The 13,457-nt window shown below is 36.3% G+C and overlaps 1 protein-coding gene across 1 annotated transcript; it reads left to right on the forward strand.

Annotated features, from left to right (window-relative positions):
• Nucleotides 1-4,861: 4,861 nt before the first annotated feature.
• LOC107459872 (ribokinase) lies at nucleotides 4,862-8,235 on the forward strand. The gene is made up of 5 exons (XM_016078173.3): nucleotides 4,862-5,595; nucleotides 5,913-6,098; nucleotides 6,613-6,808; nucleotides 6,901-7,013; nucleotides 7,815-8,235. Exons 1-4 carry the CDS (start codon nucleotides 4,942-4,944, stop codon nucleotides 6,990-6,992), a joined length of 1,128 nt encoding a protein of 375 aa, XP_015933659.1. The 5' UTR covers nucleotides 4,862-4,941; the 3' UTR covers nucleotides 6,993-7,013; nucleotides 7,815-8,235.
• The last annotated feature ends 5,222 nt before the right edge of the window (nucleotides 8,236-13,457 follow it).

The raw sequence follows: 13,457 nt of genomic DNA on the forward strand, positions 1-13,457 counted from the left end.
TTAAAAAAATTACAAAATGCCACTTTTAATTTTATTTTTTCCATGACAATTCAATATTAACGAAAAGTCCTTATATTTTAACAAATAATAGATCTGTTAGAGAATAAATTAGAATCAATATTAGATCAATTAATATCATTTATATTTATATAGCATATCTGTATATTAATTATAGGATTGTATACTTTTATTAATCTGATTCTTCTAACACTTATATATACCCCTTATACATTGTACTTTTCCACAACCTCTTCTTTTTAACATGGTATCAAGAGCATAGGTTCTTCTTTTTCCATGTAAATTCATTTATAGCCCATTTGTTTCTTCTCCTCCAGCAGTGTTCTTTAGCCTTATTTTTCGATCTTTTCCCAAAACTTTGGTTCGTCATAGCCATTCCCACCTTGTTCCTATCGTTGTCGTAATTCCAACGAATCCAGATTTACCGTCATCCGCCACCAGACGTTGTTGCGACCAGTATTTTTCTCCTTCTAGATTCATCCTGCGCCATCAAATTGGGCTCCGCGATCAACGGCCCAATGCTCTCCACGTGTTGCCTGCCTTTTACTCCGCGCTGACCCAACAGCCCACACTTGGACCCGACCTAGTCCGCCAGTTGACCCGCGTTCCAGCTCACCTCGCCAGCGTGTCCTCCCCATCCACTCAGACGTCACCACGTGGCATCCATTTATTGATGTGGATGTTGACGTGGCATTGACGTGACAAACAGTGGGACCCTCTCTAAGATTTTTTGGTGAGCTCTTTTCGATTCTGCACTCCGTTTTCTCATTTTCTACTCCAAAATTACAGTTTTCTCTCCTCTCTTTGATCTTTGTGTCTACTATTATCGAAAAGTCAGATGTTGCTGCTGCCACAGACAGAAAGGATAAATTCTATCAAAACTGTAACCATTCCGGGCACCTCTTCTCCGACTGTCCTTCTATTGAATGTTGGACATGCCACCAAAAAGGTCACATTAGCTACCATTGTTCATAGCTGTTCTGCCATTGTTGCAACCTCTCGGGACATTTGATTACTTCCTATCCTGCTCACCCACCATATCTTGATCAACTCAAGTATCATTATCGTCCCAACTTCTCCAATATTGTGCTTGCTTCTGCTGTTGCTGCTGCTACTGAATCTACCACCTCTACTCTTCTCAACCCGTCTCCTGTGTCTCTATCTGATATTGCGTCTCTTCTTCAACATCTTCTCTTCCTTTCTAGTAATACTCCTGTTGCCTTTTCGACTCCTCCAGGTAGTTCTAAATGGTATTTTGACTCGGGTTGCTTTAATCACATGTCTCTGTTGCGTAATCTTTTTTCGTCTCTGTCTACAACTACAAATGCACCTTTTGTCAATATTGCTAATGGTTCCCTCGTGCACGCAACACACAAAGGTTCAATTTTCTAGTCAACTCTTAATCTCTCTGATACTTATTATATTCCCAAATTGAACTTTAATCTTATTTCTTTTGGTCAACTTGTTGATCTGGGTTTTGATGTCACTTTTTCTATTTCTGGTTATCGTGTATATGATCACCGAACGGGACAAATCATCGGGGCTGGACGTATGGTTGGAAGGTTTGTTTGAACTCAAGAATTTTCATATTCCTCTCGTGCCAAATCTCTGTGCTGTTTCTTCTCCATCTACCCTCCACTTATGGCATCAAGGTCTTGCCCACAGCTCCTTAGGAAAATTGCATCCTCTTGTGTTTCAAGGTGTTTTGGGTCAGGTTCCTAATGAGTCTTTTGATTGCATTTTTTGTCAAACTGTGAAACAACCTGCTTTATCTTTTCACAATAATTCCTCTCTTGCTTGTTCTCTTTTTGATCTTATCCACTCTGATGTTTGAGGCCCTGCTCCCACCACTTCTATGGGAGGCGCTCAATACTTTGTCATTTTTATTGATGATTATTCACACTTTACTTGGGTTTATTTGATGACTAATTGCCATGAGTTACCTCAGATTTATATTAACTTTTCCTCTATGATTAAAACTCAGTTTTCCAAGGGCATTAAGATTTTTCGATGCGATAATGCTATGGAATACCGTGATTCCAAACTTTTAACCTTTCTTGCTAAACAGGGTACTTTGTCTGAGTTTTCTTGTCCTGGTATGTCTCAACAAAATGGACGAGCTGAACGCAAACACCGTCACATTCTTGACTCTGTTCATGCAATGCTTTTTTCTTCTTTGTGTCTTGAGCATACTTGGGGTGAAGCTATTCTTACGGCTGTTCATGTTATCAATCAACTTCCTTCTTCTATTCTTGGTAACATTACTCCCTTTGAGCGTCTTTATCATACCTCTCCAGATTACAGTTCTCTTCGAGTTTTTGGTTGTATCTGTTTTGTTCTTTTTCAGCCTCATGAACATAGTAAACTTGAACCTCAGGCTTGTATGTGTTGTTTCCTTAGTTATGGCACTGAACACAAGGGTTATCGTTATTAGGATCCTCTCTCTAAACGTATTCGTATATCTTGTCATGTTTTCTTTTGGGAGCATCACATGTTTTCTTGGTTCTGCACCTTTGAGTCCATTCCTCCTACTCAATCACCTTTTTTCACTAACCCCATTATTGATCTTTTTCCTAATGATAATTCTATAGGTTCTATCTCGAGTCAACCTCTACAGCCTCCTGTTCTTCTGCCTTTTCCATCTCCCAATGATTCTAGACCGAACGACCTGCTCCTATGGTCATGCCTCCTCCTTCCACTCGTTTTTCTAGGGTAAGAAATTCACCTCCTCATCTTCTTGATTATCATTATTTTTCTACTATTCTTTATCAACATGAACCTAAGTCATTCAGAGAAGTCTCCACAAATTCAAATTGGCAACAAGCAAAGCAGGAAGAAATATAGGCACTTGAAAAAGCACACACTTGGGATTTAGTTGATCCTCCTTCTAATAAGGAAGTTGTGAAAAGTAGATGGGTATACAAGATCATGATTCGGTCTGATGGTTCTATTGACCGTTATATGGCACGATTGGTCGCTCAAGGTTGTACGCAGTAGTATTGACTATGAAAAGACTTTTGCTCTTATTGCTCATCTCACATCTTTTGAGCTCTTCTTGCCATTGCTGCGATAAAAAAATGGTCTCTCAATCAGATGGACATGAAGAATGCATTTCTTAATGGAGATTTGAAAAAGAAGGTCTATATAAAACTCCCTCCGGGTTATCCCTGTCCTTCTAGCAAAGTTTGTCTCCTTCGCAAGGCACTTTATGGTCTTAAGCAAGCTCCTCGCAAATGGTTTGACAAGTTCAGCACCACTATATGCAATCTCGGTTTTCACTTGTAGCCCTCATGAGAATGCTCTCTTTATTCGTAAAAGTGAACGTAGAATTGTTCTTCTGCTTTTGTATGTTGATGACATGATCATTACTGGAGATGGTATTGATAGTATCTCTGATCTCAATGCCTCCCTTCACCGTATTTTTGAAATGAAAGATCTTGGTTCTCTCAGTTATTTTCTTGGTCTCAAGGTCATATCCATAGATGATGGTATCTATCTCTCTGAAGCTAAGTATGCTTCAGATCTTCTTGCTCGAGCCGGTATTATAGATAGTCGCACTGAGTCTACTCCTCTTGAGCCTGATGTTCGTTTTACTCCTATGGATGGCACTATTTTGGATAATCCTACTCTTTATCGGCGGTTAGTTGGAGGACTAGTCTACTTAACTGTCACTCGACCGGACATTGTCTATCCGGCTCATGTTCTTAGCTAGTTCTTGTCAGCTCCTCGTTCTACTCACTATGCGGCATTTCTTCACTACATCAAAGGCACCCTATTTCATGGCATTTATTTTTATGCCTATTCATCTTTATCCCTTCAAGCGTACTCAGATACTGATTAGGCTGGTGATCCAACTGATCGTCGTTCTACTACTAGTTATTGTTTGTTTCTTGGCAACTCTCTCATTTTCTGGTGAGCTAAGAAGTAAACATTCACTGCTTGATCAAGCACAGAAGCTGAATACCATGTTCTTGCTGACACCACTGCTGAAGTTGTCTCGATTCGTTGGTTTCTCAAAGATTTAGGTGCACCGTAGTCGTTTCCCACTGATATTTTTTGTGACAACCGCATTGCTATTCAAATTGTCCATAATGATGTGTTTTATGAATGCACCAAACACATTGAGATTAATTGTCACTTTGTTCCGCAATGCATTCTTATTGATGTTGTTCGTCTTATCGCTGTTACGAAGGCTCATCATCTGATTCGTTTTTGGACTCTGGTATCTAAACTTAAGATGGTATCCTTAGCTCCCACTTGACTTTGAGGGGGATGTTAGAGAATAAATTAGAATCAATATTAGATCAATTAGTATCATTTATATTTATATAGTATATCTGTATATTATTTATAGGATTGTATACTTTTATTACTCTGATTCTTCTAGCACCTATATATACCCTTGTACATTATACTTTTTCACAACCTAAATAATATACTCTTTCAAATTACTCTCTTATTTCTAACAACATTAAAATCTAATATTAAAAATATGAAAAAGTTGTCTGCACATAAAAAATAGTTACTATGTGTATAATTTATTTTGATATGTATTTATATTTTAATATATATTTTATACCTGTAGCTAATTTAATAGTTAACTTGTTGTGTATATAGTCGTAAAAATAATCGATCCTTCTAAAGAAGTTAAAAATAAAGATATTATTAAATAAATTTTGTAACATTTACAATACAAATAAAACAAAGAAAAATATTTTAAAAAATTGGTATTTACAACGACCATTGGCTTAATTAATTCCCATTTTAGCTAAACTAATTTCAAGTGGATCCTAATCCTAGATAAAAGGTGGTCCAACAAAGTCACTTTCGCATTGGAAATAGCCACATCTATCTTGGTACCCATTGACTTTGTCGCATGTGTGCGCAAGAGAGAATACAGAAAAACTAGAGAAACCAACTCCAATGAAGGGAATACGCCTTTCACCACCACCAACACAAACCACCAACACAATTCAATTACAAAGCTTTCCCACCACTTCCACCAACCCCAACCAAGTTCAATTCCTCCCATTCCAATCAAAGCATAACAACAAGAAGAAAAAAACCAAGGCCCCAATCCTATGTCTGTCTTCGACAAACCCATCCAAAATCCACCCACAACCGCCGCTCGTGGTGGTCGGTTCCGCCAATGCCGACATCTACGTGGAGATCGACAGGCTCCCAAAGGAAGGCGAAACAGTGCCAGCTAAGACTGGGCAGACCCTGGCGGGCGGGAAGGGCGCAAACCAGGCAGCTTGCGGAGGGAAGCTGTCCTACCCGACGTACTTCGTGGGGCAGGTCGGGCAGGACTCGTATGGGAAGCTTGTGACCGAGGCGCTGAGGAGTGGTGGAGTGTGTCTTGATCACGTGACGACGATTAGTGGTGGGACCCCAACTGGGCATGCTGTTGTGATGCTGCAGTCTGATGGGCAGAACTCCATAATTGTTGTTGGTGGTGCGAATATGAGCTGCTGGCCTGAGATTCTTCCTCAGCATGATCTTGATGTTGTTAGGAACGCTGGCATTGTCTTGCTCCAGAGGGAGATCCCTGATGCTGTCAACATTCAGGTCGCAAAGGTTGGGTTTTCTTCTCTTTCCAAGCCAATTGCATTTTGTGTTTCTTCCGCTCCCGTGGGCCGTGGGGTTTCTATTTGAGTATGTGTGTGTTGTGAATCCGTACTGCTTCAGAAGCTTAAAGTGATTGAAAGAGATATGATTGGCATTCTTTTACAACATTGGCCTCGTTGTGCCTACTTTTTGGTCAAATTTCATCAAAATTTCCCCTTTCTCATTTTCTTTCCTTAATCAAGTTTCTAGTGAGAGATTTTGATTAAAAATTATTTGTTTTGTGATTATCGCATTATGTATTATGTATTATGATGTTATAAATACAGGCTGCAAGGAGTGCTGGTGTCCCAGTAATTTTTGACGCTGGGGGCATGGATTCTCCAATTCCACAAGAATTACTGAACTATGTTGATATTCTGAGCCCTAATGAAACTGAACTTGGTCGCCTTACGGGAATGCCAACTGAAAGTTTTGAAGATATTGCACAGGCTGCAGCTAAATGCCATAAATGGGTGAGTTCTATATTACATTTGGGGTTATCATGAAATGCTTTTTTTTATTACCTTTCTTGTATACCATATTCACTGCCTATGGATCTTTTGAGAGGAGTATATTGTTTCAGTATCAATTTGAAAATCTGATCACTCTGTGCATTGATGTTATGTGCGATGTTGGTTAACTAAGATATGCTATTATATATATTTTATCCCTTAATTGGGTGGCACACAGCAACTGTTTAATTTTATGGTTTTCATTACCCACCCTCATAATTTTCATGACTTACATAAATAAATAAATAAATAGAAGTTGTTCAATAACTGTTAAAGCTATTTAATTGCACTTGTCCTCTCAATAGCTTGATTGTTTTTTGGATTCCGAGTTGTCTCAATTTCTATTCATGTGTCTTTGTTGATTGCAAAATGCTGATTGATAGATGAATGACACTGTGGTTGCAATGGCATTATTTATGTCTGTGTGATTCTAGTTTGTATGCCATTAGTGTTCTTTATGTTTCTCTATTGTTAGGGAGTTAAGCAAGTCCTTGTGAAACTCGGGGAGAAAGGATCAGCACTTTTTATTGAAGGAGAAGAACCGATTCAGCAACCTGCCATATTTGCTAAGAAGGTTCTCGATACGACTGGGGCTGGTGATACTTTTACAGCTGCTTTTGCTGTTGCATTAGTTGAGGGCAAATCCAAAAAGGAATGCCTCAAATTTGCCGGTATGCTTTACCGTATGCATTTCCCTTTTCTTTCTACAATTTTCCATTATGGAAGATGTGCCTAACTCTTATGTGCCAATTTTGTGCAATAGCTGCCGCGGCTTCTCTTTGTGTTCAAGTGAAGGGGGCCATTCCCAGCATGCCTGATAGGAAATCTGTTCTGGAACTTCTTAACTATCATTGAGAATCTTGCATAAAACAAAAGGTGATGATTTTCATACTCACCCAGTCACCCTTCTTTGTACTTCTTATTTATTAGTCCGAAAAATTCAAAAATCCTCTTCTGAATTCATTTAGTAAACGACATAATGTCAAGTTTTCGACTTACATAGGAAGTTCCTGGTGTTTGGATCTAAAATTGTCAGTGTTCATGATTCTTGGTTAATTATTATTTAAATGAGAAATGATAAATTCCCATCATTGGATCCTCCCAAATATCCTTCCAATGTCTTGAAATCTTAAGAAGCAATAATCACTCTGTTTGAGAATTTTCAAATACACCTTTGGAGATCATTCCATTTATTGAAAAGTTTTGTAGTTTAATGTTCAAAACTTGTTCTCTAAGGCTGCGATTATGATTAATTATGAAAAAGTCTAGGGGGCCAGCACTTTTATTGAAATCTGGCCAACACTTAACCATCAAAAGAAAAATGAATAATCCTATACCATTAGATGTCATCTCACACCATTAAAAATATTGATGATGGCTAATTGATGGCTACACATCGCAAATTCCGCTGGCCCCTAGCATTCCTTTATGGGTGTTTGTGAGTTATGATTTTGAAAGCGACGAGGAAAGGGAGGGTTACTCTTCATACCCTTCCTTTCCATGCATGTGCTCTCGCATTAGAGGTGTGGTACCAGTGCTTGCATCGGAGAATCTTGTTATTTTTCTTTCATGTCATTTTTAATCAACTTAAACAAATTACAGTCAACATTGATGACGTTGAGACACAAAACTGATATCAATTGACACATATTCTTTGCAACCTTTGATCTGCCACAGGTTAGATTCATTACCAGAGTCACCACGCATGACAAAGGGAAAGAAAGATCCCTGAAAGAGGACACAAGGAAAGCAGAATTTTTCGCCAAGTTTATGCCATTAAAATAAGGTTAAGCTACCCACTTAGGCTGAATAATCACTTCTGAGGTTAAAGAAAAAGTTTGGTTCATGGGGTTGTAATTTTAATAAATTAGCTTGTTTAATTTTAAGGGGGAAAGAAGACAAAAGGAAAAAGATCTCTTGGCTAATGTGATGAGTTTTCTGGCCAAAATATTAGCTTGTTGGCTTTCTAGGATTTTCCTTAGGCTATATTTGGACTGGTGGTACTCAGAGGAATAGAACTGAATTCAGCAAAATTTAATGAGTTTCGATTGTTTGGATTAATAATATATGATGGAATGAAAAGGTTGGTAATGAAGTAGATTTCACCTTGCTTTGTTAAAAGATTCAGTTTATGATGCAATGAATGAAGTCTTTGATGAATGATGATCAAACAATGGATAAATGACTTTCAATAATTTTGGGGTTTATAATCATTTAAAAGGGGAACAAACTCCTACCCGATTCCTGTCTATCTACACAAAGGATAATACTATCTTTAACAAATTAAAAGACCAATATCCAAAGTTTATGTGAGTTGTGTTTATTATTGAGTGATCAATATTCACATACAGAATAATAATATATAAGAAACAGAAAATAGGTATACTTGTTGGTAAAATCATATTTTATTTAAACAAGAAGTAGTGAAACCCGTATAATTTGTCACTCACTCTTGCTCTCTTTTCTGTATACTTTTATTTTGAACGAGAATAGACACTATGGTGTTCATTGGATGGGTGAAATCGGATTTAATGTGACTTAGACCCAACATTTGCAATTCAATATACATAAATAGATACCATATATTTATATCTTTTTTAAAGCTCCTTACTTCTATAATCTTTTTTTCATACAATTTGTAATATTTGAAGGGTCGATTTTTTTTTCGTCTTAGTTTTTACCCTTCTGAAGAAGAACACGGAAATTTTTCATTATGATCCGGATTGGGTCTTTCTCTTTTTTTCAGTTAGTAATTGGGATATTCTTTTGTTAGACTCAAATTTGACCCTAGACCCGATGAAACCTACACACTTTCGGGCCACGATTATATCGGGTGAAAACCGAGCCGTTAACATTACCTTTTTATAAGTTAGCATGTGAAAATATCCAAATTTCTAAGACTCCAACTATTATTTGACATGGTAAAATTCACTTAGAAAAATATAACAAAAATCAACCCTTTCCTAAAATTAAAGCATAACTACAATCAATACTAATATTGTCTAATAACACCAAATGTTTAAATCAATACAAATAATACAATATTATGCATTAGTCTAAAGTCTTATGCATTTTAAACATAAAATATTAACTTATAGTTGTATAATGACTAATAACATAAAACTTCTGTTGTTTTTGTCAATCTTTGAATTCTAAACTTTTAAGAGAAAAAATGTTGATACTTAGGATTGAGGGTTGTCCAATCCATTTTACCAAAAAAAAGAGAAACAAATGTTAAATTAAGTCAAACAAGTATTTTTTTCTGTAATAACATTACGAGAATATAAATTGTTTAAAATTAAGTCGATTTTATAACATTATGAGAATATAATTTTTTAAAATTACGTCGATTTTATCTTGACATTATAAATTATGGCACAAAAAATTTATAAAATTAAATTACTTTTATAAAAAAGTCGTAGGACTAAGAAGGTCAGGATCTCCGTAAATAAAAAAATTAAATAATAATTTTTTAGTTTTTATTTTCTTGTAAAAGAATTTATTTTTTACTAATAATTAATTTTAACATTAATTATCTAAAACTTGAAAGAATTTAATCTGTATATTTTTTCATTGAGATAAATATCAAATCAGTACCCGAAAGATTCTGACGCTGACAAAATGGTATCTCACTATTGTTATTGACAAAATGGTATCTGAATGATTTTAAAAATTGACAAGCATGTTCTCATGCTCGCCGGACCACAGCTCCCGTGAGAACGATGTTGAGCTGGCAACCGGTTTTTGCTCACAAGGTAAGTTTAATTTTAGCTAAAATTTTGAATTACATAAATCATCATCCTAGGTGGAAAATCCCTAATTCATATTCATTTTGCCCTAAATCAAATTGTTTGCCCTAAGCCATAATTAGCTAGTTATTGACTTATTATGACTAAGTGTTTCTCCCATTGTTTCACTATGAGTAAAACTAAAAGATCACGTAGAAAGTGAGAGACGTTGCTGTGGAAGCATGGCAAGAAGAAGAACAAAACGACGTGGGAGACATTGTCGAATCTGGAGCTTCAAGTGTAAGGGATTGCAAGTGGCAGCATCGCGACTCCATTCTTCGCTGTGAACGACCCTACGAAGAGGTAGGTGTTGCTTCATTCAATGGTTTTAGTAGTGCACCATTTCTGTTGTTTATGTTCTGTGCTTATAACTTCTTGTTTATTCATTGTATCTTTCCTCTACTATTTTTTAGATGGATCGTCTAGTTACATTTGTGTATCATCACATGGGTTCCTTAAAAAGGGGTGGAGACGGTAATGTGATATACGATGGGGGTTTAGTAATTGAGATACATAAGGTGAATGTGGAGACATGCAATTTATTTTTTGTTAAAGGCTTATTTGTAGACTTGGGTTACCCTGTATTTAATGAAGTATATTGAGTAGAACTTGGTTTAGATTTAGCTAAGGATCTAAGAGTACTTAGGACGGATGCTGAAGTGATGAGGATGTGTGAGTGTGAGTGTGCTATGAATAATGACAACACTGTCCATCTTTATTTTGATCACCCTATTGATGCCAACCCTGAAATTGTTGACGACGATGTGGTGTTTGATGGTGGTAGTGATAGTGTGTATGAGATCAATCCACCTCTTGATGATGTGCACGAAGATAAAGTGACTAATAAGGTGGTTGGTGAGACGAAACAAAATGAAATAGTGACTCAGGCCACTGTTGAGGTTAATGAGTTGAATAAAGGTGTGAGTGGTGTTGTGAATGAAATTGTGAACGAAGTTATGAATGAAACCACTATTGAGGTTAATGAATTGCGTAAAAGTGTGGGTGGTTTAATGAATGAAGAAGTGCATGAAGTGAATAGGGATGAAGACACGAAAGTGGCATCAGCTCCAGAGAAAGGTGTGAAAAAGGTTAGAAAGAGGCATCCAAGACCACCACCAAGTGGTTTACCCCAAGATAGAAGAGATGGTAAAAATGGACAAGCTCAGGGTGATGCTGGACAAGCTGAGACAGTAAACGAAGCCACACATGAGAGTAATGCTGAAGAAGCTATGATCCTAACGAAGGTGCTGATTTTGACCATCCAATTGTGGATGACTTGATGGCAGAGAAAGTTAATACAGAAATCACAACAGCTAAACCTTTTGTTACCGTTTACTTAAAGCATATCTTAATAAACATTGTATCGTTGCTGTGAAACATGTATCATTGCATAACTTGGATTCGATGGTTACCTATCTTAGCTGTATTTGTAATAGATAATGTTACACAAACAACTGAGGAGACAAAGATAAGAAGAAATCATCCAAGGCCTCAACCGTCTGGACAACGAATTGTACCTGGAAAGGATGATGAAGCACCAAGGGTAGAGGTGCCTAACTCGAATAGAAAAGATGGAGACAGTGGATCTGAAATGTATCAGTACGAGTCTGAAAAACTATGCAGTCCTCCTGGATCTGATGATGAAGAGGAACCTGTATTTCCTCAAAATAATCCCAACACACCGTATGGAAAAATTACTTTGGAGTTGAACATGAAGTTCGAGACCATGGACCACTTCAAGGTAGCAGTGCAGAAGTACAATATACAAATTGGGAAATAGGTATTCTATCTTAGGAACGAGAAGAAGAGGTGCAGGGTGATATGCTATGACCCCGATTGCCCTTGGTTGTGTTACGGTGCCAGGATCACTTATCCAGCCTCATTTCAGATTAAGATGTTTGTAGATGAACATACGTGTCCGAGAAGCAACAAGAGTAAGTCAATCACATGTTCTTGGGTTGCTGAAGAGCTGGTGTCGAAGCTCAGAATCCATCCCAGCATGTTACAGAGGGAGGCACAAGAGTGGTTTAAGGTAGAGTATGACATTTCGGTTAATTAGAGGATGATGTATAGGGCTACGGAAAAGACAAAAGATGTTATTTAAGGCACATAGAAGGACCAATACCTAAGGCTGAGAGACTATCTGTATAAAATAATGAAGGCAAATCTTGAGTCAAGAGCATTTCATTACTTGCTTCATAAATTACTTGCATTTAAAATTCAAAAGTTAGGCTAAAGCATATGAACTTATATTTGACCTTTAAGCATTTCATTACTTGCTTCATAAATTATTACCATGATAACAACAAAATTCTTGTCTAATTGTTTCTACCTATCAAGGACAAGGACTATTAATATTTAGGATTTTCAACTGCTCAATTTTGATGTTAAATGAAATATCAAAAATAAATATGCAGATTAAATAAGAACTTAGGGATGCTACATGAATATCAAACGCATCAAATTGATTATTTTTCATGATTTCAGGTATATTTGGCATGAACCTGAAGTCATATCTTGAAGAATATATGGTATATTATTTTTCGAAAATAAAATTTCATGAATGGCTTTTTTGATTCTTCTTGCAAATGGTTGTCACTTGGTCTCAAAAACTAAAAATTTCTATAAAATAACTAAATTTTTGAATTTGTATGCAGTTTGCATTTTGGCTGACGACAACTGAAATAGTTATAGGTGTTGTTGTTGCTTTTTTCCTTATATATTTCTACCTAAAGGCAAGGAAAATATTTTAATTGGAAGAAATTAAAAAATTACGTAATAATATTTACTACTTTTTAACTTAGTAACCCCTGTAGTACTACTCTAAAATTAAAACGATGTATATCTATATGGACCAAAAGTTACATTTAAGTCAATTGTCTGTATAACATCCTTAGCCCAAATATATTGAATATATATGAAGCTTCTAATGACTTTCCAATGTAATTCATTTTTCAGGTGATATCAGATCATGAAAAAAACTAAGCACCCAATAAATGCTCTACAAGTTTAATATTATTTATTTAGTGTGTTTTTATGTTAATATCTCGAGTTTAATAAATATGATGTAAAGAAGATAGGTTATAATAAAGACAAATAGTATAAACTATTGTAGTTAGTAAGCTTTTTTTTAAGCTCGTGTATGAAATTGCGTCGCAAAATTTTTTTAAAACACACATAATTTTGTGGCGATTTTGTAACCACTGCAAATTATTTTTTTAATTCACCTACTGAAGTAGCGGTGGTTATAGACTGCCGCAAAATCATAACCCTGATTGGTGGCCGTTGTACCAACGATTCATACAAACCGCCGTAAAATCAAATGTCCATACCCTAAACCGCAACGTTTATAGAACCACTGGTATGTTGTTTGTTGGCAGTTCGGTGTATCCCTTGTAGTAAGTATTATTTTATTTTCTAACCTAATTTGCTGACATCAAGACATAAAGAAAAGTTTTAATGCAACCACTATGGCAATAAAGAAAAGAAAACCTCCTTCTGATTCGTTCACTCACAAAGTACACTTTTCTTT

Source organism: Arachis duranensis, chromosome 7 (assembly GCF_000817695.3).
Source record: "Arachis duranensis cultivar V14167 chromosome 7, aradu.V14167.gnm2.J7QH, whole genome shotgun sequence".
In the NCBI taxonomy this organism is placed as follows: domain Eukaryota; kingdom Viridiplantae; phylum Streptophyta; class Magnoliopsida; order Fabales; family Fabaceae; genus Arachis; species Arachis duranensis.